Genomic DNA, 25,984 nt, shown 5'->3' on the forward strand with positions numbered 1-25,984 from the left:
GGGAAATTTGGGATTTGGGAAAACGGGAATTGTGGGGAAAAATTGGGAAATTTGGGATAAATGGGATTTGGGAAAAATGGGAAATGTGGGAAAATTGGGAAATTTGGGATTGCTGGGATCAGGGAAAAAGGAAATGGGAAATTTGGGATTTGGGAAAAATGGGAAATTTGGGATAAATGGGATTTGGGAAAATGGGAAATTTGGGAAAATTGGGAAATTGGGATAAATGGGATTTGGGAAAATGGGAAATGTGGGAAAAATGGGAAATTTGGGAAAAATGGGGAAATTTGGGATTGCTGGGATTTGGGAAAATGGGATTTTGGAAAACGGGAAATTTGGGATCTCTGGGAAAAGAGGAAAATTGGGAAAAAATGGAAATTTGGTATTGCTGGGATCTGGGAAAATGGGAAATTTGGGATTTTGGGGAAAATGGGAAATTTGGGGTCTGGGAAAATGGGAAATTTGGGATCCTTGGGATTCCTGGGAAAACTGGAATGGGAAATTTGGGATTTCTGGGATCGGGAAAATGGAAAATTTGGGAAAAATGGGAAATGTGGGATCTCTGGGAAAATGGGAAATTCAGGATCTCTGCTATCAGAGAAAATGGGGAAGTTGAGATTCCTGGGAAAAACGGGAATGGGAAATTTGGGAAAATGGGAAATTTGGGGAAATGGGAAATTTGGGATCAGGGAAAACGGGAACACTGAAACCTGGGATTCCTGGGAAAACGGGGAATTTGGGAACGGGGCTGGATCAATCCCAGAAATCCCAGAATTCCCGGAATTCCCGGGAATCGCGGCCGTACCTGCGGGAGGAGCTGTACTCCCGACCTGCCGGGAAAACACCACAATTAACTCCCAAAATTCCCAATTTTCCCATCCCAAAATCCCATTGTTCCCATCCCAAAATTCCCGTTTTTCCCATCCCAAAATTCCCATTTTTCCCATCCCAAAATCCCATTTTTCCCATCCCAAAATTCCCATTTTTCCCATCCCAAAATTCCCATTTTTCCCATCCCAAAATCCCATTTTTCCCATCCCAAAATCCCATTTTTCCCATCCCAAAATTCCCATTTTTCCCATCCCAAAATCCCATTTTTCCCATCCCAAAATTCCCATTTTTCCCATCCCAAAATTCCCATTTTTCCCATCCCAAAATCCCATTTTTCCCATCCCAAAATTCCCATTTTTCCCATCCCAAAATTCCCATTTTTCCCATCCCAAAATTCCCATTTTTCCCATCCCAAAATCCCATTTTTCCCATCCCAAAATCCCATTTTTCCCACTTTTTTTCCCATCCCAAAATTCCCATTTTTCCCATCCCAAAATCCCCATTTTCCCATCCCAAAATTCCCATTTTTCCCATCCCAAAATTCCCATTTTTTCCCACTTTTTTTCCCATCCCCAAATCCCATTTTTCCCATCCCAAAATTCCCATTTTTCCCATCCCAAAATTCCCATTTTTCCCACTTTTTTCCCATCCCAAAATTCCCATTTTTACCACTTTTTTTCCCATCCCAAAATCCCATTTTTCCCATCCCAAAATTCCCATTTTTCCCACTTTTTTCCCATCCCAAAATCCCATTTTTTCCCCATTTTCCCACCCCCAAATTCCTTTTTTTCCCCATTTTTCCCACCCAAAATCCGAATTTTTTTTTGTCCCCTTTTTGTTTCCCATTTTCCAGCCCCCAAATCCTCCTCTGGTTCCCCCAGCCCCTGGAAAAGCGGGAATGGCTCCAGAATTTTGGGAATTTTCCAGGAATTTCCCCAGAATTTTGGGAAGAGCTCCCCCCCCAGAACCCCAGGGAAGGTTGGGAATTTGGGAATTTGGGGAATTTTTGGGAATTTTCCAGGAATTTCCCCAGAAATTTTGGGAAGCAATCCCCCCCCAGGGCCCTAGGGAAGGTTGAGAATGTTGGGAATTTGGGGAATTTGGGAATTTCCTGGGAATTCCTCAAAATTTTGGGAACAGACCCCACAAACCCCCTGGAAAAGTGGGGACAACTCCCGGAATTTTGGGAATTTTCCAGGAATTTCCCCACAAATTTTGGGAAGGGCTCCCCCCCCAGGGCCCCAGGGAAGGTTGGGAATTCCGGGAATGTGGGGAATTTTGGGAATTTTCCCAGAAATTTTGGGAAGGGCTCCCCCCAGAACCCCAGGGAAGGTTGGGAATTTTGGGAATTTTGGGAAATTCTCAGGAATTTCCCCAGAAATTTTGGGAAGGAATCCCTCTAGAGCTCCAGGGATGGTTGGGAATTTTGGAAATTTGGGGAATTTTTGGGAATTTTCCAGGAATTTTCCCAGAAATTTTGGGAAGGGCTCCAGAACAGAACCCCAGGGAAGGTTGAGAATTCTGGGAATTTGGGGAATTTTGGGAATTTTCCAGGAATTTCCCCAGAAATTTTGGGAAGGAATCCTCCCAGAACCCCAAGGAAAGTTGGGAATTTGGGAATTTTGGGAATTTGGGAATTTCCTGGGAATCCCTCAAAATTTTGGGAACAGACCCCACAAACCCCCTGGAAAAGCGGGGACAACTCCCAGAATTTTGGGAATTTTCCAGAATTTTGGGAATTTTCCAGGAATTTCCCCAGAAGTTTTGGGAAGGGCTCCCCCCCAGAGCCCCAGGGAAGGTTGGGAATTTTGGGAATTTTGGGAATTTCCCAGGAATTTCCCCAGAATTTTGGGAAGGAATCCCCCCCAGAACCCCAGGGAAGGTTGGGAATTTGGGAATTTGGGGAATTTTGGGAATTTCCTGGGAATCCCTCAAAATTTTGGGAACAGACCCCACAAACCCCCTGGAAAAGCGGGAATGGCTCCCGGAATTTTGGGAATTTTCCAGGAATTTCCCCAGAATTTTGGGAAGGGCTCCCCCCCAGAACCCCAGGGAAGGTTGGGAATTTTGGGAATTTGGGGAATTTTGGGCATTTTCCAGGAATTTCCCCAGAATTTTGGGAAGGAATCCCCCCCAGAACACCAGGGAATTTTGGGGAATTTTGGGAATTTGGGGAATTTCCTGGGAATCCCTCAAAATTTTGGGAACAGACCCCACAAACCCCTGGAAAAGTGGGAACAACTCCCAGAATTTTGGGAATTTTCCAGGAATTTCCCCAGAAATTTTGGGAAGGGCTCCGCTCCAGAACCCCAGGGGAGGTTGGGAATTTTGGGAATTTTGGGAATTTTTGGGAATTTTGGGAATTTCCTGACCGTGGCGCGGGGAGGGGCTGCGGCTCTGGCGGCTGTACTGACGCTCCCACTCCTCCCGCTCCTTCTCCCGGCGCTCCCGCTCCCTGGAAAATGCGGAAAAATGGGAAAAACGGGAAAAACGGCGGGAAAATGGGATTGGGGATACAGAAAAATGGGAAAAAATGGGATTGGGGATGGGGAAAAATGGGAAAAACGGGAAAAACGGCGGGAAAATGGGAACGGGGGTGGGGAAAATGGGATTGGGGATACAGAAAAATGGGAAAAACTGGTAGGAAAATAGGAAAAATTGGGATTGGGGATACAAAAAAATGGGAAAAAACAGTGGAAAAATGGGATTGGGGGTGGGGAAAAACAGGGAAAAACAGTGGGAAAATGGGATGAGAGACAGGGAAAATAGAGAAAAATGGGCTTGGGGATGGGAAAATGGGAAAAAACAGTGGGAAAATGGGAATGGGGATGGGGAAAACCGGGAAAAAACAGCAGAAAAATGGGATGAGGGGAAAATGGGAAAAATGGGATTTGGGATACAGAAAAATGGGAAAAAATGGGGAAAATGGGATGAAGGACAGGGAAAAATGGGAAAAAACAGCGGGAAAATGGGATTGGGGATGGGGAAAATGGGAAAAAACAGCAGGGAAATAGAGAAAAATGGGATTGGGGATGGGGAAAAATGGGATTGGGGATACAGAAAAATGGGAAAAACCAGCAGGGAAATAGGAAAAAATGGGATTGGGGATACGGGAAAATGGGAAAAAATGGGGAAAAATGGGATGAGGGACAGGGAAAACAGTGGGAAAATGGGATTGGGGATGGGGAAATGGGGAAAAATAGGAATGGGGATGGGGAAAAATGAGAAAAAACAGCAGAAAAATGGGATGAGGGACAGGGAAAGTGGGAAAAAAACAGCAGGAAAATGGGAAGGGGGATGGGGAAAATGGGGAAAAACAGCAGGAAAATAGGGAAAAATGGGATTTGGGATGGGAAAATGGGGTCAGGGATTGGGATCAGGGATCAGGGAATGGGATCCTGGATTGGGATCAGGGATTGGGATCAGGGATCAGGGAATGGATGGATATGGGATGGATGGGATCAGGATCAGGGATGGTGATCAGGGATGGGATCAGGATAGGGATCAGGATGGTCGCGTACTTCATGCGGATCTGGGCCATGATGGGATTGGAATGGGGTCAGGGATGGATCAGGTGGATCAGATGGATCAGATGGGATCAGGATCAGGATCAGGGATCAGCCGTTACTTCATGCGGATCTTGCGGGCCATGGATGGGATCAGGGATGGGATCAGGGATCAGGGAATGGGATCAGGATCGGGATCAGGAATGGGATCAGGGATTGGGATCAGGATCAGGATCAGCCGTTACTTCATGCGGATCTTGCGGGCCATGGGATGGGATCAGGATCAGGGATTGGGATCAGGGATCAGGATCAGGATCAGGTCAGCCGTACTTTATGGGATCTTGCGGGCCATGGATGGGATCGGGATCAGGATCGGATCAGGACGTCAGGGATAGGGATCAGGATGGGATCAGGATGGGATCAGGGTCGCGATTCTGGGATCGAGGTCTGGATGGACAGATGGGATCAGGGATCAGGATGGTCAGCAGGCGTTATCATGGGATCTTGGGATGGATGGGATTGGATCAGGGATCAGGGATTGGGATCAGGGACTGCGGGATGGATCAGGTCAGGATCAGGGATATGGCGTTATCATGCGGATCTCGGGATCAGGGATGGGATCAGGGATCAGGGATCGGATCAGGGATATGGGATCAGGGATGGGATCAGGATGGATCAGGGATGGGATCAAGCTCAGCCACTTCATGCGGATCTTGCGGGCCTATGGGCGCGATGTCGGATCGCGATCAGGGAATGGATCAGGATCAGGATCAAGGATCAGATCAGTTCATCACGGGATGTCAGGGCATGGACCGTTCATCAGATCCAGGGCCATGGATGGTCATGATCCAATATCAGGATGATCATCACCAAGTTGATCAATCATTTGGGATCCATATTCATCAATTTAGCGTTTTCATGCGATCTTGCCCATCCCATTTTGTCCATGCGCATCCTGCACAGCCAATCAACCCATTTCCATCCCGCAATCGTCCATGATCAGAATCCCTTGCTCCAGTTCTCCCATTCAATCCTTTTGCCATTATATTATTCACCATTTCCCATCCATTCAATCATTCCCAAACCAATCCCATGTTCCATTCATCCAATATCCCTTTTATCCCATTTCCATCCAATCAATCCTTTTTATCCACATTATCACTCATTTCATCTCAATCCCATTTCATCCCATTTCCATCCCAATCCAATCCCATTTGTACCCATTAATTCCTATTCCAATTCATCTCATTTCTATCCCATTTCCATCCCAATTCAATCCCATTTTTATCCCATTCAATCCCATTTTACCCGTTTTCCTTCAATCCCATTTCAATCCCATTTCCCATCCAATCCCAATCCCATTATCCATCAGCCATTCATCCCATTTTTCCCATTTCAACCATTTTTCAATCCCATTTCATTCCATTTTCCCTTCCAGTTCAATCCTTTTTTCCCATTTTTCTCAACCATTCCCTTTCTTCCATTCATCCTCAATTCTCCAATTCAATCCCATTTCCATCCCAATTCCAATCCATTTTTCCTTTTTTTCCCATTTCCATCCCATTTTTAATCCTCTTTTCATCTCATATTCATCCCATTTCAATCCATGTTTCTTATCCCATCTTTATCTCAACTCATTTAACCCGTTTCTATTCCAGCTCAATCCATTTCATCCCATTTTTATCCCAATCCAATCCCATTTGCATCCCATTTCTATTCCAGTTCAATCCCATTTTTATCCCAATCCAATCCCATTTCGTTCCCATTTCCATCCCAATTCAATCCTGCTTTTATCTCATTTCCATCCCAGTTCAATCCCATTTCTACTCCAATTAATTCCTATTTCAATTCTCTTTTTATCCCATTTCCATCCCAATTCAATCTCATTTTTATCCCACTTAAATCCCATTTCCATCCCAATTAAATCCTCGTTTTTCCCATTTTAACCCATTTTTCTCCCAATCAAATCTCATTTTTACCCCATTCTTTTCCCCTTTTCTCCCATTTTTAAGCCATTTTTCTCCCATTTTTCTTCCATTTTTCCCCCATTTTTAACCCATTTTTTTCTCCCACTTTTACCTTGGTTTTTCCCCATTTTTCCCATTTTTTAACCATTTTTTCTCCCACTTTTCCCTTGTTTTTTTACCCATTTTTAACCCATTTTTCTCCCATTTTTACCCTGTTTTTCTCCAGTTTTTCTCCAATTTTTCCCCATTTTTCTCCCCTTTTTTCCCCTTTTTTTCCCCATTTTTTACCCCATTTTTCTCCCAATTAAATCCCATTTTTTCTCCCATTTTTCCCCATTTTTCTCCCCTTTTTTCCCCTTTTTTCCCCATTTTTTACCCCATTTTTCTCCCAATTAAATCCCATTTTTCTTCTGTTTTTCTCCAATTTTCCCCATTTTTCTCCCCTTTTTTTCCCCTTTTTTTCCCCATTTTTCTCCCAATTAAATCCCATTTTTCTCCCAATTAAATCCCATTTTTTCTCCCATTTTTTCCCCATTTTTCCCCATTTTTCCCCATATTCTCCTCCCCACCTGTCTCTCATGCTCCTGCTGCAGCATCTTCTCCTGCGCCGCCTTCTTGTCGGCCTTGACTGGGGAGGCAGCGGAAATTCGGGAATTTGGGGCAAAATCTGGGAATTTGGGGGATTCTTGGGAGTCCCAGGGAATTTTTTGGGGAATTTTTGTGGGAATTTTTGGGAATTTTTTTGGAAATTTTTGGGATTTTGTGGGAATTTTTGGGGAATTTTTAGGGGATTTTGTGGGAATTTTTGGGAATTTTGGGGGATTTTTTGGGATTTTTTTTGGAATTTGGGGGAATTTTTGGGGAATTTTTTGGGGAATTTTTGGGGAATTTTTTGGGGAATTTTGGGGGAATTTTTGGGAATTTTGGGGGAATTTTGTGGGAATTTTTGGGAATTTTGTGGGAATTTTTTGGAATTTTGTGGGAATTTTTTGGGAATTTTGTGGGAATTTTTTGGGAATTTTGTGGGAATTTTTGGGAATTTTTTTGGGAATTTTTGGGAATTTTTTGGGAATTTTGGGGAATTTTTGTGGGAATTTTTGGGAATTTTGTGGGGAATTTTAGGGGAATTTTGTGGGATTTTTTTTGGGAATTTTTTGGGAATTTTTGGGAATTTTGGGATGCTCACACTGCCTGTTGAGCGCCTTCTGCATCCTGAGCCGCAGCTTCTCCTGCGGGGTCAGCTTGGGCTGCAGAAATTGGGGGTTGGGTCAGGAAAGGGGACCCCAAAATCCCCCAGAGCCTCTGAAACCAACCCCAAAGCAGCCCCGGAATTTGGGGAATTTGGGGGAGGGAAAGCTGGGGAAAAATGGGAAAAAATGGAGAAAAATTGGGGAAAAATGGGAAAAAAATGGGAAAAATTGGGAAAAAAAATGGGAAAAATTGGGGAAAAAACCCCAAAAATCTGGGGGGAAAAGCAGAAAAATCTGGAAAAAAACCCCAAAAATCTGGGGGAAAAAAAGCAGAAAAATTGGGGAAAAAAGCAGAAAAATCTGGGGGAAAAAGGCAGAAAAATTGGGGAAAAAACCTGAAAAATCTGTGGAAAAAAGCACAAAAATCTGGAGAAAAAAGCAGAAAAATCTGGGAAAAAAAGCACAAAAATCGGGGGGAAAAAACCTGAAAAATCTGTGGAAAAAAGCAGAAAAATTTGGAGAAAAAAGCACAAAAATCTGGGAAAATAAACCCCAAAAATCTGGGGGAAAAAAGCAGAAAAATTGGGGAAAAAACCTGAAAAATCTGTGGGAAAAAAAGCAGAAAAATTGGGGAAAAAACCCCAAAAATCTGGGGGGAAAAAAAAGCAGAAAAATTGGGGAAAAAACCTGAAAAATCTGTGGAAAAAAGCAGAAAAATCTGGGAAAAAACCCCAAAAATCTGGGGGAAAAAAGCAGAAAAATTGGGGAAAAAAGCAGAAAAATCTGGGAAAAAAACCCAAAAATCTGGGGGAAAAAAGCAGAAAAAATGGGGAAAAAACCTGAAAAATCTGTGGAAAAAAAGCACAAAAATCTGGGAAAACCTAAGAAAATAGAGGGAAAATCGGGGGAAAAAAAGCAGGAAAATCTGGGAAAATTTAAGACAATGTGGGGAAAGTCTAGGAAAATCTGGGAAAAATGAGGAAATACCAAGAAAATATGGGAAAATTTAATAAAATATGGGAGAAACCAGGAAAAAAATTGGAAAATCTGGGAGAATCTAAGAAAATCCTGGAAAATTTGGGGGAAATCTGGGAAAATCCAAGAAAATAAGGGAAAAATCGGGAAAAAAGAAGGAAAATTTGGGAAAATCTCAGAAAACTGAAGAAAAATTAAGAAAATCTGAGAAAATCCAAGAAAATATGGAAAAAAACCCAAGAAAATTTGGGAAAAAATCTTGGAAAATCCAAGAAAATCTGGGGTAAAAAAGGGAAAACGCAGGAAAATTTGGGAAAATCTGGGGGAAATTTGGGAAAATCTGGGGGAAATTTGGGAAAATCAGGGAAATCCAGGAAAAGGCTCCCCCAAGTTGATTTTTTCCCCCAAATTCCCCAAAATTCCAGGAAAATTCCGCCCTCCCTGGTGATCCCAAGGGGATCTTTGGGATTCCCTGATCCCTTGAGGATCCCAAATCCCTGAGGAATCCCCAAATCCCTTTAGGATCCCCCAAATCCTCTTTAGGATCCCCCAAATCCCTTTGGAAACCCCAAATCCTCTTTAGGATCCCCCAAATCCCTGAGGAATTCCCAAATCCCTTTGGATCCACCAAATCCCTTTGGAACCCCCAAATCCTCTTTAGGATCCCCCAAATCCCTTTGGATCCCCCAAATCCCTTTGGAAACCCCAAATCCCTTTGGAAACCCCAAAATCCTCTTCAGGATCCTCCAAATCCCTTCAGGATCCCCCAAATCCTCTTTAGGATCCCCCAAATCCCTTGAGAATCCCAAATCCCTGAGGAATTCCCAAATCCTCTTTAGGATCCCCCAAATCCCTTCAGGATCCCCCAAATCCCTTCAGGATCCCCCAAATCCTCTTCAGGATCCCCCAAATCCCTGAGGAATTCCCAAATCCCTTTGGGATCCCCCAAATCCTCTTTAGGATCCCCCAAATCCCTTTGGAACCCCCAAATCCCTGAGGAATACCCAAATCCCTTTGGAAACCCCAAATCCCTTTGGAACCCCCAAATCTCTTCAGGATCCCCCAAATCCCTTTAGGATCCCCCAAATCCCTTTGGACCCCCAAAATCCTCTTTAGGATCCCCCAAATCCCTTTAGGATCCCCCAAATCCCTTTGGAACCCCCAAATCCTCTTTAGGATCCCCCAAATCCCTTCAGGATCCCCCAAATCCCTTTGGAAACCCCAAATCCCTGAGGAATTCCCAAATCCCTTTGGAAACCCCAAATCCCTTTGGCACCCCAAAATCCTGTTTAGGATCCCCCAAATCCCTTTGGAACCCCCAAATCCCTTTAGGATCCCCAAATCCTCTTTAGGATCCCCCAAGTTCTCTTTAGGATCCCCCAATCCCAGTGTCCCCCCCAATCCCTGTGTCCCCCCAGTGTCCCCCCCAATCCCTGTGTCCCCCCAGTGTCCCCCCAATCCCTGTGTCCCCCCCAATCCCTTCAGGCCCCCCAATCCCTGTGTCCCCCCAATCCCTGTGTCCCCCCCAATCCCTGTGTCCCCCCAATCCCTGTCCCCCCAATCCCTGTGTCCCCCCCAATCCCTGTGTCCCCCAATCCCATGGGATCCCCAAATCCCTTTGGCCCCCCAATCCCTGTGTCCCTCCCAAATCCCTTCAGGCCCCCCAATCCCTGTGTCCCCCCAATGTCCCCCCAATTCCTGTGTCCCCCCCAATCCCTTCAGGCCCCCCAATCCCTTTGTGTCCCCCAATCCCTGTGTCCCCCCAATCCCTTTAGGATCTCCAATCCCTTTGGGATCCCCAATCCTTTGGTACCCCCAAACCCTTTTAGGATCCCCCAAATCCCTTTAGGATCCCCCAATCCCTTCAGACTCCCCAGTCCCTTTAGGATCCCCCAAATCCCCTTTAGGATCCCCCAAATCCCTTTGGGACCCCCAATCCCATGGGATCCCCAAATCCCTTCAGGTCCCCAATCCCTGTGTCCCCCCCAATCCCTGTGTCCCCCAATCCCTTTGTGCCCCCAAATCCCTTCAGGCCCCCCAATCCCTTCAGGCCCCCCAATCCCTTCAGGCCCCCAAATCCCTTTGGGATCCCCAATCCTTTGGTACCCCCAAACCCTTTTAGGATCCCCCAAATCCCTTTGGAACCCCCAAATCCCCTTTAGGACCCCCAATCCCTGTGTCCCCCAATCCCTGTGTCCCCCAATCCCTTCAGGCCCCCCCAATCCCTGTGTCCCCCCCCAATCCCTTCAGGCCCCCCCAATCCCTGTGTCCCCCAATCCCTGTGTCCCCCCAAATCCCTTCAGGCCCCCAAATCCCTTTGGGATCCCCAATCCTTTGGAACCCCCAAATCCCCTTTAGGATCCCCCAAATCCCTTTAGGCCCCCCAATCCCTGTGGCCCCGGTGCCGCTCCCAGAGCCGATTCCGTTCAGAACAAGGGGAAATCCCAATTCTTACTGACTTTGGCAGCTCCGCACTCTTTACCAGCACCCGCGTCCGCCCTGGGGGCAAAAATGGGGAAATTTGGGGGAAATTAGGGAGGAAAAATGGGGAAATTTGGGGGGAAATTAGGGAGGAAAAATGGGGAAATTTGGGGGGAAATTAGGGAGGAAAAATGGGGAAATTTGGGGGAAATTAGGGAGGAAAAATGGGGAAATTTGGGGGGAAAAATGGGGAAATTTGGGGGGAAATTAGGGGGGAAAAATGGGGAAATTTGGGGGGAAATTAGGGAGGAAAAATGGGGAAATTTGGGGGGAAATTTGGGAGGAAAAATGGGGAAATTTGGGAGGAAAATGGGGAAAATTGGGGGAAAATAAGGGTGGAAAATTGAGGGAAATCTGGGGGAAAATTGGGGAAATCAGGGGGGAAAATTGGGGAAAAAAATTGGGTGGAGCTGGGGGACGGAGCCTTTTCCCAGGGGGATTTGGGGACAATTTTAGGGATTTTGGGGGGATCTGGAGGATCCCAGAGGGATTTTGGGGACATTCTGGGGGATCTCAGAGGGATTTTGCAGAAATTCTGGCTGATTTTTGGGAGATTTTGGGGACATTCTGGTGGATTTCAGTGGGGATTTTTGATGATTTTCCCCGAATTCCCATGTTCCCCACTCACTTTTTCAGCTTCTCTCCCACACTGGGACTGGGAGGGGCTCCAGGGAATTTGGGGGAATTTCAGGGATTTTTAAGAGGATTTGGGGAAATTTCAGGGGTTTTGAAGGGATCTGGGGAGAATTTTAGGGATTTTGAGGGGATTTGGGGGGAATTTTAGGGATTTTGAGGGGATTTGAGGGATCCCAGATGGATTCTGGGGACATTCTGGTGGATTTCAGTGCGGATTTTTGGGGATTTTTCCCGAATCCGCGCGTTCCGCACTCACTTTTTCAGCTTCTCCCCGAGGGCGGGCTCGGCCGGGGCGGGGTTTGGGACTGGGAGGGGCTCCGGGGGATTTGGGGGGAATTTCAGGGATTTTGGCAATCTCAGAGAAATTTTTGGGGAAGTTCTGGGTTGATTTTTGAGGGGTTTAGGGAAGATTCTGCGGATTTTTGATGGTTTTTCCCGAATTCCCGCGTTCCGCACTCACTTTTTCAGCTTCTCCCTGAGGGCGGGCTCGGCCGGGGCGGGGTTTGGGACTGGGAGGGGCTCCGGGGGATTTGGGGGGGATTTTAGGGATTTGGGCGATCTCAGAGGGATTTTTGGGGAAATTCTGGCTGATTTTTGAGGGATTTAGGGAAAATTCTGGGGGTTTTTCCCGAATTCCCGCGTTCCGCACTCACTTTTTCAGCTTCTCCCTGAGGGCGGGCTCGGCCGGGGCCGGGGCGGGGTTTGGGACTGGGAGGGGCTCCGGGGGATTTGATGAGAATTTTAGGGATTTTTGAGGGATTTGGGCGATCTCAGAGAGATTTTTGGGGAAATTCTGGGTTGATTTTTGAGGGATTTGGGGAAGATTCTGGGGATTTTTGATGGTTTTTCCCAAATTCCCGCGTTCCGCACTCACTTTTTCAGCTTCTCCCCGAGGGCGGGCTCGGCCGGGCCGGGGCGGGGTTTGGGACTGGGAGGGGCTCCGGGGGATTTGGGGGGATTTTTGAGGGGATTTGGGGGATCTCAGAGGGATTTTTGGGGAAATTCTGGCTGATTTTGGGGGAATTTTGGTGGATTTCAGTGCGGATTTTTGGGGATTTTTCCCGAATTCCCGCGTTCCGCACTCACTTTTTCAGCTTCTCCCTGAGGGCGGGCTCGGCCGGGGCCGGGGCGGGGTTTGGGACTGGGAGGGGCTCCGGGGGATTTGGGGGAATTTTAGGGATTTGGGCGATCTCAGAGGGATTTTTGGGGAAATTCTGGGTGATTTTTGAGGGATTTAGGGAAGATTCTGGGGATTTTTTTGGGATTTTTCCCGAATCCGCGCGTTCCGCACTCACTTTTTCAGCTTCTCGCCGAGGGCGGGCTCGGCCGGGGGCCGGGGCGCGGCTCTGTCGCGGGCTCCGGGCGGGCTCGGGGAGCGGGAGCGGCTCCGGGAGCGGCTCCGGGAGCGGCTCCGTGACCGGGAGGGGCTCCGGGAGTCGCTGCGGCTGCTCCGGCTGCGGCTGCCGCTGCTCCAGCGGCGCCACGAGCGCAGCGAGCGCCGGGAGCGGCTCCTGAAGCGCGGGGAGAGAAACGGGGAAACGGGGTGAGAACGGGGAATAACGGGGGAAATGGGGAATAACGGGGAATAACGGGGCGAATGGGGGGAAAATGGGGAATAACGGGAATGGGGGGAATGGGGGAAATGGGGAATAACGGGGGAAATGGGGTGAGAACCGGGAATAACGGGGAAATGGGGAATAACGGGGAATAACGGGGCGAATGGGGGAAAATGGGGAATAACGGGAATGGGGGGAATGGGGGAAATGGGGAATAACGGGGGGAATGGGGTGAGAACCGGGAATAACCGGGGAATGGGGAATAACGGGGATGGGAAAATGGGGGAAAATGGGGAAATGGGGGGAATGGGGGGAATAACGGGGAAAATGGGGGGAATGGGGAAAATGGGGAATAATGGGGATGGGAAAATGGGGAATAACGGGAATGGGGAATAACGGGAATGGGAAAATAGGGTGAAAATGGGGAATAACGGGAATGGGGAATAACGGGAATGGGGAAATGGGGTGAAAATGGGGAATAACGGGGAAAATGGGGAATAACGGGAATGGGGGAAATTGGGGGGAAAATGGGGAATAACGGGGGAAAATGGGGAATAACGGGAATGGGAAAATGGGGAATAACGGGGGAAAATGGGGGGAAAATGGGGAATAACGGGAATGGGGAATGGGGGGAAATGGTGTGAAAATGGGGAATAATGGGGGGAAAATAGGGGGAATCGTGGGGAAATGGGAAAAATCAGGGGGAATGGGAAAAATAGGGGGGGAAATCCTGGGAAAATTGGGGGAATGGCAGGAAAATGGAGGGGAAATGGGGGAGAAAATCAGGGAGAAATCGGGGAAAATTCGGGGGGGAATGTGGAGAAACTGGGACCAAACTTAGGCCCAAAGGGGATTCAAACTGGGACCAAGCTGGATCCAAACTGGTCTGAACTGGTCCAAACTGACCCAAACCAGTGTGAACTGTCCCAAACTGGTGTAAACCAGTCCTGAACCAATGGGAACTGTCCCAAACTGGTTCCAAACTGGTGTGACCTGGTCCCAGTCTGTCCCAAACCAGTGTGAACTGATCTCAAACTGCCCCAAACTGACCCCAAACTGACCCCAAACTGCCCCAAACTGACCCCAAACCGACCCCAAACTGACCCAATCTGACCCAAACCGACCCCAAACTGACCCCAAACTGACCCAAACCGACCCAAACTGACCCCAAACTGACCCAAACTGACCCAAACTGACCCCAAACTGACCCAAAACTGAGCCCAAACTGACCCAAACTGACCCAAACTGACCCAAACTGACCCAAACTGACCCAAAACTGACCCAAACTGACCCAAACTGACCCAAACTGACCCAAAACTGACCCAAACTGCCCCAAACTGTCCCAAACTGACCCAAACTGACCCAAACTGCCCCAAACTGACCCCAAACTGCCCCAAACTGACCCCAAACTGCCCCAAACTGACCCAAACTGCCCCAAACTGCCCCAAACTGACCCCAAACTGACCCAAACTGACCCCAACTGCCCCAAACTGACCCAAAACTGACCCCAAACTGTCCCAAACTGACCCCAAACTGACCCCAAACTGACCCAAACCGACCCGAACTGACCCCAAACTGATCCCAAACTGACCCAAACTGACCCCAAACTGCCCCAAAAAGGTCCCAAACTGACCCAAACCGCCCCAAACCGCCCCAAAACTGCCCCAAACTGACCCCAACCAGCCCGGGGCACTGACCTGGAGCGGCGGCGGTGCCGGTGGCCGCGCTGTTGAGGCTGCTCGGTGGAACGGGAGCGGCGCTCCCCAAACCGACCCAAACTGACCCAAACTGACCCAAACCGACCCAAACCTGACCCGCACTGACCTGGAGCGGCGGCGGTGCCGTGGCCCTGCTGTTGAGGCTGCTCAGTGGAACGGGAGCGGCGCTGCCCAAACTGATCCCAAACTGGTCCCAAACTGTCCCAAACTGCCCCAAACCGGCCCCAAACTGCCCCAAACCGGCCCAAACTGCCCCAGACCGGTCCCAGTCTATCCCAGCCCGCACTGACCTGGAGCGGTGGCGGTGCCGTGGCCCCGTTGTGGCTGTGCCGGCTCCGGGGAGCGGGAGCGGCGCTGCCCAAACTGACCCAAACTGCCCCAAACTGACCCAAACTGACCCCAAACCGACCCCAACTGATCCCAAACTGCCCCAAACTGACCCCAAACTGTCCCGGTCCCCAGCACTGACCTGGAGCGGCGGCGGTGCCGTGGCCCCGCTGCTGAGGCGGCTCCACGGAGCGGGAGCGGCGCTCCCCAAACCGACCCCAAACCGCCCCAAACTGCCCCAAACTGCCCCAAACTGACCCAATCTGCCCCCAAACTGACCCAAACCGGCCCCAAACCGACCCAAACTGACCCAATCTGACCCAAACCGCCCCAGACCGGTCCCAGCACTGACCTGGAGCGGCGGCGGTGCCGGTGGCCCCGCTGCTGAGGCGGCTCCGCGGAGCGGGAGCGGCGCTCCCCAAACTGACCCAAACCAACCCAAACTGCCCCAAACTGCCCCAGACCGGTGTGCCCCGGTGCCAGCACTGACCTGGAGCGGCGGCGGTGCCGGTGGCCCCGCTGCTGAGGCGGCTCCGCGGAGCGGGAGCGGCGCTGCCCAAACTGACCCAAACCGCCCCAGACCGGTCCCAGTCTATCCCAGCCCGCACTGACCTGGAGCGGCGGCGGTGCCGGTGGCCCCGCTGTTGAGGCTGCTCGGTGGAACGGGAGCGGCGCTGCCCAAACTGACCCAAACCAACCCAAACTGACCCAAACTGCCCCAGACCGGTCCCAGTCTATCCCAGCCCGGGGCACTGACCTGGAGCGGCGGCGGTGCCGGTGGCCGCGCTGCTGAGGCGGCTCCGCGGAGCGGGAGCGGCGCTCCCGGGAGTAGCGGCGGGAGCGGCTCCGGGAGCGGCTCCGGGAGCGGCTGCGGCTGCCCCGGGAGCGGCTGCGGGAGCGGCGGGAGCGGCCCCGGAAGAGGCCCCGGGAGCGGCCCCGGAAGGGCGGGCGGGAGCCCCGGGAGGGGCTGCGGGAGCCGGAGCTGAACGAGGAGGACGAGGAGGAGCGCGAGGAGGAGGAGGAGGACGAGGAGGTGGAGGAAGAGCGGCGCCTGCGAGAGGGACAGGGGTGAGAAACTGGGGGGAAAAATGGGGGGAAAAATTGGGGGGAAAATGGGGAAAATATTGGGGGAAAAAGAGAAAATTGGTGGGAAAATTTGGGGGAAATTGAGGGAAATAATGGGGGAAAATGGGGGGAAATTTTTAGGGAGAAAATAGGGGGAAATTTGGGGGCAAATGAGGGGGGAAATGGGGAGGGAATAATGGGGAGAAAGGGAAGGGAAGGGAAGGGAAGGGAAGGGAAGGGAAGGGAAGGGAAGGGAAGGGAAAATGGGGGAAAATTGGGGGAAATGGGGAAAATGAGGGGGAAAATTTGGGGGAAAATGAGGGGGGAAATTTGGGGGGAAATGGGGGGAGGAAATGGGGGAAAATGGGGGGAAAAATTGGGGGGAAAAGAGAAGAACAGGGGGAAAATTTGGGGGAAATGGAGGGAAATAATGGGGGAAAATGAGGGGAAAATTGGGGGGAAATTTTTAGGGAGAAAATAGGGGTAAAATTGGGGGAAATGGGGAAAAATGGGGGAAAAAGAGAAAATTGGTGGGAAAATTTGGGGGAAATTGAGGGAAATAATGGGGGAAAATGGGGGGAAAATTGGGGGGAAATGGGGAAATTTTTAGGGAGAAAATAGGGGGAAATTTGGGGGGAAATGAGAGGGAAAATGGGGAGGGAATAATTGGGGAAAATGGAAGGGAAAATGGGGGAAAATGAGGGGGGAAATGGGGGAAAATGGGGGGAAAAAGAGAAGAACGGGGGGAAAATTTGGGGGGAAATGGGGAAAAATGGGGGAAAAAGAGAAAATTGGTGGGAAAATTTGGGGGAAATTGAGGGAAAAAATTGGGGAAAATTGGGGGAAAATTTGGGGGAAATGAGGGGGAAAATGGGGAGGGAATAATTGGGGAAAATCAGGGAAAAATGGGGAAAATCAGGGAAAAATCAGGGAGAAAAAGGAGGAAAAGACCGGGAAAAATGGGAAAAATCAGGGGGAAATGGGAAAAAAACAGGGAAAAAATCAGGGGAAAATGGGGAAAATCAGGGAACAATGGGGAAAATCAGGGAAAAATCAGGGAAAAATGGGGAAAATCAGGGAAAAATGGGAAAAATCAGGGAAAAAAGGGAAAAATCAGGGAGAAAAGGGAGGAAAAGACGGGGAAAAAAGGGGGAAAATCAGGGGAAAAAATCAGGGAAAAAAGTGGGGAAAAAAGGGAAAAATCAGGGAGAAAAGGGAGGAAAAGACCGGGAAAAAAGGAGGAAAATCAGGGAAAAATGGGGGAAAATCAGCGAGAAAATCAGGGGGAAAATGGGGAAAAAACAGGGAAAAAAGTGTGGAAAAAAGGGAAAAATCAGGGAGAAAAGGGAGGAAAAGACCGGGGAAAAAGGGGGAAAATCAGGGAAAAATGGGGAAAAAAATGGCGAAAAAAGGGAAAAATCAGGGTGAAAATGGGAAAAAAAAACAGAGGAAAAAAGGGGAGAATCAGGGGGAAAATGGGGAGAAAACGGAAAATCAGGGGAAAATGAGGAAAAAAGAGAGGAAAAAAAGGGGAAAATCAGGGGGAAAATGGGGAAAAACAAGGAAAAAAGTGGGGAAAAAAGGGGAAAATCAGGGAGAAAAGGGAGGAAAAGACAGGGGAAAAATCAGGAGAAAATGGGGGAAAATCAGGGAAAAATCAGGGAAAAAAGTGGGGGAAAAAGGGAAAAAAGGGAAAAATCAGGGAGAAAAGGGAGGAAAAAAGGAGGAAAATCAGGGAAAAAAAGGGAAAATCAGGGAAAAAAGGGAGGAAAAGACGGGGAAAAAATGGGGAAAATCAGGGAAAAATCAGGGAGAAAAAGGAGGAAAAGACCGGGAAAAAGGAGGAAAATCAGGGAAAAAAAGGGAAAATCAGGGAAAAGGGGAAGCGCTGACCGGGCCGCCGCCCTGTGCGCCGCTGCCGAGGCTCCGGGCGCCGGGGGGCGCTGCCGCTCCCGGTGCTCGCGGTGCTCGCGGTGCGGCGGCTCCCGGGCCGGCGGCTCCTCGTCGCTGCCGCCGAAGCTGGTGATGAAGGTGATCTTCTCCTCGTGGCCCGGCGACGGCGTGCGCGACCGGGAACGGGACTCGGAGCTGGACTCCGAGGGGGAGCTGCGGGAATGGGAACGGGAACGGGGTTGGGAACGGAGCGGGAACGGGAACCGGAATGGGAACGGGACTCGGAGCTCGACTCCGAGGGGGAGCTGCGGGAACGGGAACGGGAACGGGGTTGGGGACGGAGCGGGACCGGGAACGGGACTCGGAGCTGGACTCCGAGGGGGAGCTGCGGGAACGGGAGCGGGGTTGGGAACGGAGCAGGACCGGGAGCAGGACCGGGAACGGGACTTGGAGCTGGACTCCGAGGGGGAGCTGCGGGAACGGGAGCGCGGGTTGGGAACGGAGCGGGAACGGGAACCGGAATGGGAACGGGGCTTGGGAACGGAGCGGGAACGGGAACGAGAACCGGAGCGGGAACGGGACTCGGAGCTGGACTCCGAGGGGGAGCTGCGGGAACGGGAGCGGGGGTTGGGAACGGAGCGGGAACGGGAACGGGAACCGGAGCGGGAACGGGACTCGGAGCTGGACTCCGAGGGGGAGCTGCGGGAACGGGAACGGGAACGGGAACGGGACTCGGAGCTGGACTCTGAGGGGGAGCTGCGGGAACGGGAACGGCACCGGGGTTGGGAACGGAGCGGGAACGGGAACGGGAACGGGACTCTGAGCTGGACTCGGAGGGGGAGCTGTGGGAACGGGAACAGGGGTTGGGAACGGGAGCGGGAACGGGAACGGGACTCAGAGCTGGACTCTGAGGGGGAGCTGCGGGAACGGGAGGGGGAATGGGGGTTGGGAACGGAGCGGGACCGGGAACGGGACTCGGAGCTGGACTCCGAGAGGGAGCTGCGGGAACGGGAACGGGGGTTGGGAACGGGAGCGGCACCAGGGGTTGGGAACCGGAGCGGGAACTGGAGCGGGAACGGGAACGGGACTCGGAGCTCGACTCCGAGGGGGAGCTGCGGAACGGAACGGGGAACGGGGGTTGGGAACGGAGCGGGAACGGGAACGGGACCGGGAACGGGACTCGGAGCTGGACTCCGAGGGGGAGCTGCGGGAACGGGAGCGGGAACGGGGGTTGGGAACGGAGCAGGAACGGGAACCGGAGCGGGAACGGGACTCGGAGCTGGACTCTGAGGGGGAGCTGCGGGAACGGGAACGGGGGTTGGGAACGGAGCGGGAACGGGAACCGGAACGGGAACGGGAACAAGAACCGGACCGGGAACGGGACTCGGAGCTGGACTCCGAGGGGGAGCTGCGGGAACGGGAACGGGGGTTGGGAACGGAGCGGGAACCGGAATGGGAACGGGGGTTGGGGATGGGACCGGGAACGGGAGCGGGGGTTGGGAACGGAGCGGGAGCGGGACTCGGAGCTGGATGCCGAGGGGAGCTGCGGGAACGGGAACGGGGGTTGGGAACGGAGCAGGAACGGGAACGAGAACCGGAGCGGGAACGGGAGCGGGAACGGGACTTGGAGCTCGACTCTGAGGGGGAACTGCGGGAACGGGAACACGGGGGTTGGGAACGGGAACGGGACCAGGAACGGGACTCAGAGCTGGACTCCAAGGGGGAGCTGCGGGAACGGGAACGGGACTCGGAGCTCGATTCTGAGGGGGAGCTGCAGGAGCGGGAGCGGGAACGGGAACGGGAACGGGAGCGGGACTCGGAGCTGGACTCCGAGGGGAGCTGCGGGAACGGGAACGGGAACGGGGGTTGGGAACGGAGCGGGAACGGGAACCGGAGCAGGACTCTGAGGGGGAGCTGCGGGAACGGGGGTTGGGAACGGGGGCTGGGAACGGGACCGGGAACGGGACTTGGGGCTGGGTTCCGATGAGGAGCTGCGGGAACGGGAGCGGCACCGGGGTTGAGAGCGGGAACGGGACTCGGAGCTCGATTCCGAGGGGGAACTGTGGGAACAGGAGCGGGAACGGGAACGGGACTCGGAGCTGGACTCCGAGGGGGAGCTGCGGGAGTGGGAACGGGAACGGGGGTTGGGGATGGGAGCGGGAACGAGAGCAGCACTGGGAGCGGCACTGGGGGTTGGGAACGGGACTGGGAACGGCACCGGGGTTGGGGATGAGAGCGGGAACGGGAACGGGACTTGGAGCTGGACTCTGAGGGGGAGCTGCGGGAACGGGAGCGGGAACGGGGGCTGGGAACCGGAGTGAGAACGGGAATGGAAAAAGGGGTTGGGATGGGACCGGGAACGGGACTCGGAGCTCGATTCCGAGGGGGAGCTGCGGGAACGGGAGCACCGGGAGCGGGACCGGAGCGGCACCGGGGGTTGCGAACCGGAGCAGGAACGGGAGCGGCACCGGGGTTGGGGATGAGAGCGGGAACGGGACTCGGAGCTCGATTCCAAGGGGGAGCTGCGGGAACGGGAGCGGGAACGGGGTTGGGGATGAGAGTGGGAACGGGAGTGGGAACGGGACTCGGAGCTCGATTCCGAGGGGGAGCTGCGGGAACGGGAGCACCGGGAGCGGGACCGGAGCGGCACCGGGGGTTGGGAACCAGAGTGGGAACGGGAATGGCACCGGGGGGTGGGATCAGAGCGGCACCGGGGGTTGGGGATGGGAGGGCGAACGGAAACGGGAGGGAACGGGAACGGCACCGGGGGTGGGGATGGGAACAGAGCGGCCCCGGGAGCACCGGGAGCAGCACCGGGGATGGGAACGGAGCGGCCCCGGGAGCACCGGGGATGGGAACGGGAGCACCGGGAGCGGCCCCGGGAGCACCGGGAGCAGCACCGGGGATGGGAACGGGAATGGGAGCGGCACCGGGGATGGGAACAGAGTGGCCCCGGGAGCAGCACCGGGGATGGGAACGGAAATGGGAGCAGCACCGGGGATGGGAACGGGAGCACCGGAAGCAGCACCGGGGATGGGAACGGAGCGGCACCGGAGGCACCGGGGATGGGAACGGGAGGCCCCGGGAGGCACCGGGGATGGGAACGGGAGGCCCCGGGAGCGGCCCCGGGAGCACCGGGAGGCACCGGGGATGGGAACGGGAGGCCTGGGGAGCACCGGAGGCACCGGGGATGGGAACGGGAGGCCCCGGGAGCACCGGGAGGCACCGGGGATGGGAACGGAGCGGCACCGGAGGCACCGGGGATGGGAACGGGAGCACCGGGAGCACCGGGAGCACCGGGGATGGGAACAGAGAGGCACCGGGAGGCCCCGGGAGCGGCCCCGGGAGCACCGGGGATGGGAACGGGAGGCCCGGGGAGCACCGGGAGGCACCGGGGATGGGAACGGGAGGCCCCGGGAAGGCCCCCGGGAGCACCGGGAGCACCGGGAGGCACCGGGGATGGGAACGGGAGGCCCCGGGAAGGCCCCCGGGAGCACCGGGAGGCACCGGGGGATGGGAACGGAGCAGCCCCGGGAGCACCGGGAGGCACCGGGGATGGGAACGGGAGCACCGGAAGCAGCACCGGGGCCGAGGCGGGGCCGGTACCGTTTGTAGGGGTCGTAGGTGGGGCTGTCCCGGCGGGCGTAGCTGCGGGGAGAGGAAAAAAAATTAAAATAAAATCAAACACAATAAAATACAATGAAATGCAATAGGATACAGTACAACACAATATGATACAATACAATAAAATAAAATAAAATAATTAAAATAAAATCAAACACAATAAAATACAATGAAATGCAATAGGATACAGTACAACACAATATGATACAATAAAATAAAATAAAATAAAATAAAATAAAATAAAATAAAATAAAATAAAATAAAATAAAATAAAATAAAATGGTTTGAGGGTGAAAATTTGGGATTCGGGGGGATTTGGGAATGGAAAGTTGGGATTTGAGATGAAAAATTTGGATTAGGGGTAAAAAAATTGGGATTTGGGGTGGAAATGTTGGGATTTGAAGGAAAATGTTGGGATTTGGGGTGGAAATGTTGGGATTTGGGATAAAAATATTGGGATTTGAGATGAAAAAATTGGGATTAGGGGTGGAAAAATTGGGATTAGGGTGGAAATGTTGGGATTTGGATGAGAACGTTGGGATTTGGGATAAAAACGTGGAGATTGGAGGGAAAATGCTGGGGGAAATTTTGGGATTTGGGATAAAAATGTTGGGATTTGAGATGAAAAAATTTGGATTAAGGGTGGAAATGTTGGGATTTGAGATGAGAAAATTGGGATTTGAGATGAAAAATTGGGATTAGGGGTGGAAATGTTGGGATTTGAGAGAAAATGTTGGGATTTGGGAATGGAAGGTTGGGATTTGAGATGAAAAACTTGGGAATCTCTCACCTGGGGGGGCTGATCTTGCGCCCCTTCAGCCGCTTCTCGCGGAATTCGCGGCGCTGCCGGCGGGAGCGGCGGCCCTGCAGGGCAAGAAGGGATTTTTGCGATTTTCCAAGGAAAATTTCAATTTTTCTGTTTTGGTTTTTTTTTTTGTTTTTTTTTTTTTTTTTTTTTCTGGTTTTTTTCTGTTTTTTTCTGGGTTTTTCTGGGTTTGTCTGGGTTTTTTCTGGGTTTTTTTCTGGTTTTTTTTTCGGGTTTTTTGGGTTTTTTTCTGGGTTTTTTTCTGATTTTTCTTTCTGGTTTTTTTTCTGGTTTTTTCTTTCTGTTTTTTTCTGGGGTTTTTTTGGGTTTTTTCGGGGTTTTCTTCTGGCTTTTTTCTGGGTTTTTTCTGGTTTGTTTCTGGGTTTTTTCTGGTTTTTTTTCTGGGTTTTTTCTGTTTTTTTCAGGTTTTTTCTGGTTTTTCTGGGTTTTTTATATTTTTTTTTTGGTGGGGTTTTTTTTCTGGGTTTTTCCTAGGTTTTTTCTGTTTTTTTTCTGTTTTTTTTCTGGGTTTTTCCTGGGTTTTTCCTAGGTTTTTTTCTGGGTTTTTTTTCCTGTATTTTTTCTGTGTTTTTTCTGGGTTTTTTCTGTTTTTTTCCTGTGTTTTTTCTGGCTTTTTCCTGTGTTTTTTCTGGTTTTTTTCTGTGTTTTTTTCTGGTTTTTTCCTGGGTTTTTTCTGTGTTTTTTTCTGGTTTTTTCCTGGGTTTTTTTCTGTTTTTTTCTGGTATTTTTCTGGTTTTTTCCTGTTTTTTTTCTGGGTTTTTTTTCTGGGCTTTTTCTGGTTTTTTCTGGGTTTTTTTATATTTTTTTTCCTGGGGTTTTTTTTCTGGTTTTTTCTGGTTTTTTTCCTGGGTTTTTTCCTATGTTTTTTCTGTTTTGTTTTTTTTTTCTGGGTTTTTTCCTGTGTTTTTTCTGGGTTTTTCCTAGGTTTTTTTCTGGTTTTTTTTCCTGTATTTTTTCTGTGTTTTTTCTGGTTTTTTTCCTGTGTTTTTTTCTGGGTTTTTTTCTGGGTTTTTCCTAGGTTTTTTTCTGGTTTTTTTCTGTTTTTTTTTCTGTGGTTTTTTTTCTGTTTTTTTCCTGTGTTTTTTCTGGGCTTTTTTCTGGGGTTTTTCTGGGTTTTTTCCCTGGGTTTTTTCTGGTTTTTTCCTATGTTTTTTCTGGGTTTTTTTTCTGTTTTTTTTCTGGGTTTTTTTCTGTTTTTTTCTGGGTTTTTCCTGGGTTTTTTTCTGTTTTTTTTTTTTTTCCTGTGTTTTTTCTGGGTCTTTTTCTGTTTGTTTTTTCTGGTTTGTTTCTGGGTTTTTTCTGGTTTTTTTCTGGGTTTTTTCTGGGTTTTTTTCTGTTTTTTTTCCTGTGTTTTTTTTTTCCTGTGTTTTTTCTGGTTTTTTCCTCTGTTTTTTCTTTCTGGTTTTTTTTCTGTGTTTTTTTTCTGGTTTTTTCCTGTGTATTTTCTGTTTTTTTCCTGTGTTTTTTCCTGGTTTTTTTCTGGTTTTTTTTTCTGGGTTTTTCCTGGGTTTTTCCTAGGTTTTTCTCTGTTTTTTTTTTCCTGTATTTTTCCTGTGTGTTTTCTGGGCTTTTTTCTGGGTTTTTTTTCTGGTTTTTTCTGTGTTTTTTCTGGGTTTTTTTTTCTGGGTTTTTTCTGGGTTTTTTTCTGTTTTTTTCCTGTGTTTTTTCTGGTTTTTTTTTTTTTTCTGGGTTTTTTCTGGGTTTTTTCCTGTGTTTTTTCTGTTTTTTCTTTCTGTTTTTTTTCTGGGTTTTTTTCTGGTTTTTTTCTGTTTTGTTTTTTTTTCTGGGTTTTTCCTGTGTTTTTTCTGTTTTTTCTTTCTGGTTTTTTTCTGGGTTTTTTCTGGTTTTTTTCTGGGTTTTCTCTGGGTTTTTTCTGGTTTTTTTCTGGGTTTTTTTCTGTATTTTTCCTGGGGTTTTTTTCTGGGTTTTTTTTTGGTTTTTTTTCTGGGTTTTTTTCTGGTTTTTTTCCTATGTTTTTTTCTGGGTTTTTTTTCTGGGTTTTTCCTGGGTTTTTCTTTGGTTTTTTTCTGGTTTTTTTCCTGTGTTTTTTCTGGGGTTTTCCTAGGTTTTTTTCTGGTTTTTTTTTCCTGTATTTTTTCTGTGTTTTTTCTGTTTTTTTTTTTTTTTTTCTGGGTTTTTTCTGGGTTTTTATTGGGTTTTTCCTAGGTTTTTTTTTTATGGCTTTTTTTTCTGGTTTTTTTCCTGTGTTTTTTCTGGGTTTTTTCTGGGGTTTTTTCTGGATTTTTTTCTGGTTTTTTTCTGGGTTTTTTTTTTGTTTTTTTCAGTTTTTTCCCTCACCGAGTACATGGCCTTCTCCTCCTCCAGGGCCTTGGCGTTTTTGATGGCTTCGGCCTCCTCCTTGTCCTTCCTCAGCATCCTGCAGCAGGAAAATCAAAATAAACGGGAGCAGGGTTGGGGAGACCCCGAGTGCTGAGGGAAAGGGGAGCCCTGAGCTGGGAGTTCAGGGAAAAATGGGATTTTTGAGGTGGAATTTCAGGGAAAAATGGGATTTCTGAGGTGGAATTTCAGGGAAAAATGGGATTTTTGAGGTGGAATTTCAGGGGAAAATGGGATTTTTGAGGTGGAATTTCAGGGGAAAATGGGATTTTTGAGGTGGGATTTCAGGGGAAAATGGGATTTTTGAGGTGGAATTTCAGGGAAAAATGGGATTTCTGAGCTGGGATTTCAGGGGAAAATTGGATTTTTGAGGTGGAATTTCAGGAAAAATTGGATTTTTGAGGTGGAATTTCAGGGGAAAATGGGATTTTTGAGGTGGAATTTCAGGGGAAAATGGGATTTTTGAGGTGGAATTTCAGGGAAAAATTGGATTTTTGAGGTGGAATTTCAGGGAAAAATGGGATTTCTGAGGTGGAATTTCAGGGAAAATGGGATTTTTGAGGTGGAATTTCAGGGAAAAATGGGATTTTTGAGGTGGAATTTCAGCGAAAAATTGGATTTCTGAGGTGGAATTTCAGGGAAAAATGGGATTTTTGAGGTGGAATTTCAGGGAAAAATGGGATTTTTGAGGTGGAATTTCTGGGGAAAATGGGATTTTTGAGGTGGAATTAGAGGGAAAAATGGGATTTCTGAGGTGGAATTTCAGGGAAAAATTGGATTTCTGAGGTGGAATTTCTGGGGAAAATGGGATTTCTGAGGTGGAATTTCAGGGAAAAATTGGATTTCTGAGGTGGAATTTCAGGAAAAAATTGGATTTTTGAGGTGGGATTTCAGGGAAAAATGGGATTTTTGGGGTGGAATTTCCGGGGAAAATGGATTTTTGAGGTGGAATTTCAGGGAAAAATGGGATTTTTGGGGTGGAATTTCCGGGGAAAATGGATTTTTGAGGTGGAATTTCAGGGAAAAATGGGATTTCTGAGGTGGAATTTCAG

The 25,984-nt window shown here is 49.9% G+C and overlaps 1 protein-coding gene and 1 long non-coding RNA gene across 2 annotated transcripts in view; both read right to left on the minus strand.

Moving 5' to 3' along the window:
• Positions 1 to 755: 755 nt before the first annotated feature.
• LOC135441774 (uncharacterized) lies at positions 756 to 4,484 on the minus strand. The gene is made up of 3 exons (XR_010438541.1): positions 4,460 to 4,484; positions 3,204 to 3,286; positions 756 to 830 (listed from the first exon to the last, which is right to left on the minus strand). It is a non-coding gene; the product is annotated as an uncharacterized LOC135441774 (long non-coding RNA).
• A 2,384-nt stretch (positions 4,485 to 6,868) lies between these two features.
• CLASRP (CLK4 associating serine/arginine rich protein) overlaps positions 6,869 to 25,984 on the minus strand; it is a 29,909-nt gene continuing 10,793 nt past the window's right edge. The window contains exons 7-15 of the mRNA XM_064701322.1: positions 24,894 to 24,972; positions 22,560 to 22,633; positions 21,752 to 21,793; positions 18,146 to 18,358; positions 15,945 to 16,238; positions 12,882 to 13,097; positions 10,925 to 10,968; positions 7,491 to 7,551; positions 6,869 to 6,932 (exon numbers count right to left, since the gene is read on the minus strand). Of these exons, the coding sequence (XP_064557392.1) occupies positions 6,881 to 6,932; positions 7,491 to 7,551; positions 10,925 to 10,968; positions 12,882 to 13,097; positions 15,945 to 16,238; positions 18,146 to 18,358; positions 21,752 to 21,793; positions 22,560 to 22,633; positions 24,894 to 24,972 (1,075 nt within the window). The 3' untranslated portion in view covers positions 6,869 to 6,880. The remainder of the gene's footprint in view (positions 6,933 to 7,490; positions 7,552 to 10,924; positions 10,969 to 12,881; positions 13,098 to 15,944; positions 16,239 to 18,145; positions 18,359 to 21,751; positions 21,794 to 22,559; positions 22,634 to 24,893; positions 24,973 to 25,984) is intronic.

Source organism: Zonotrichia leucophrys, unplaced genomic scaffold (assembly GCF_028769735.1).
Source record: "Zonotrichia leucophrys gambelii isolate GWCS_2022_RI unplaced genomic scaffold, RI_Zleu_2.0 Scaffold_495_37623, whole genome shotgun sequence".
Classification (NCBI taxonomy): Eukaryota; Metazoa; Chordata; class Aves; order Passeriformes; family Passerellidae; genus Zonotrichia; species Zonotrichia leucophrys.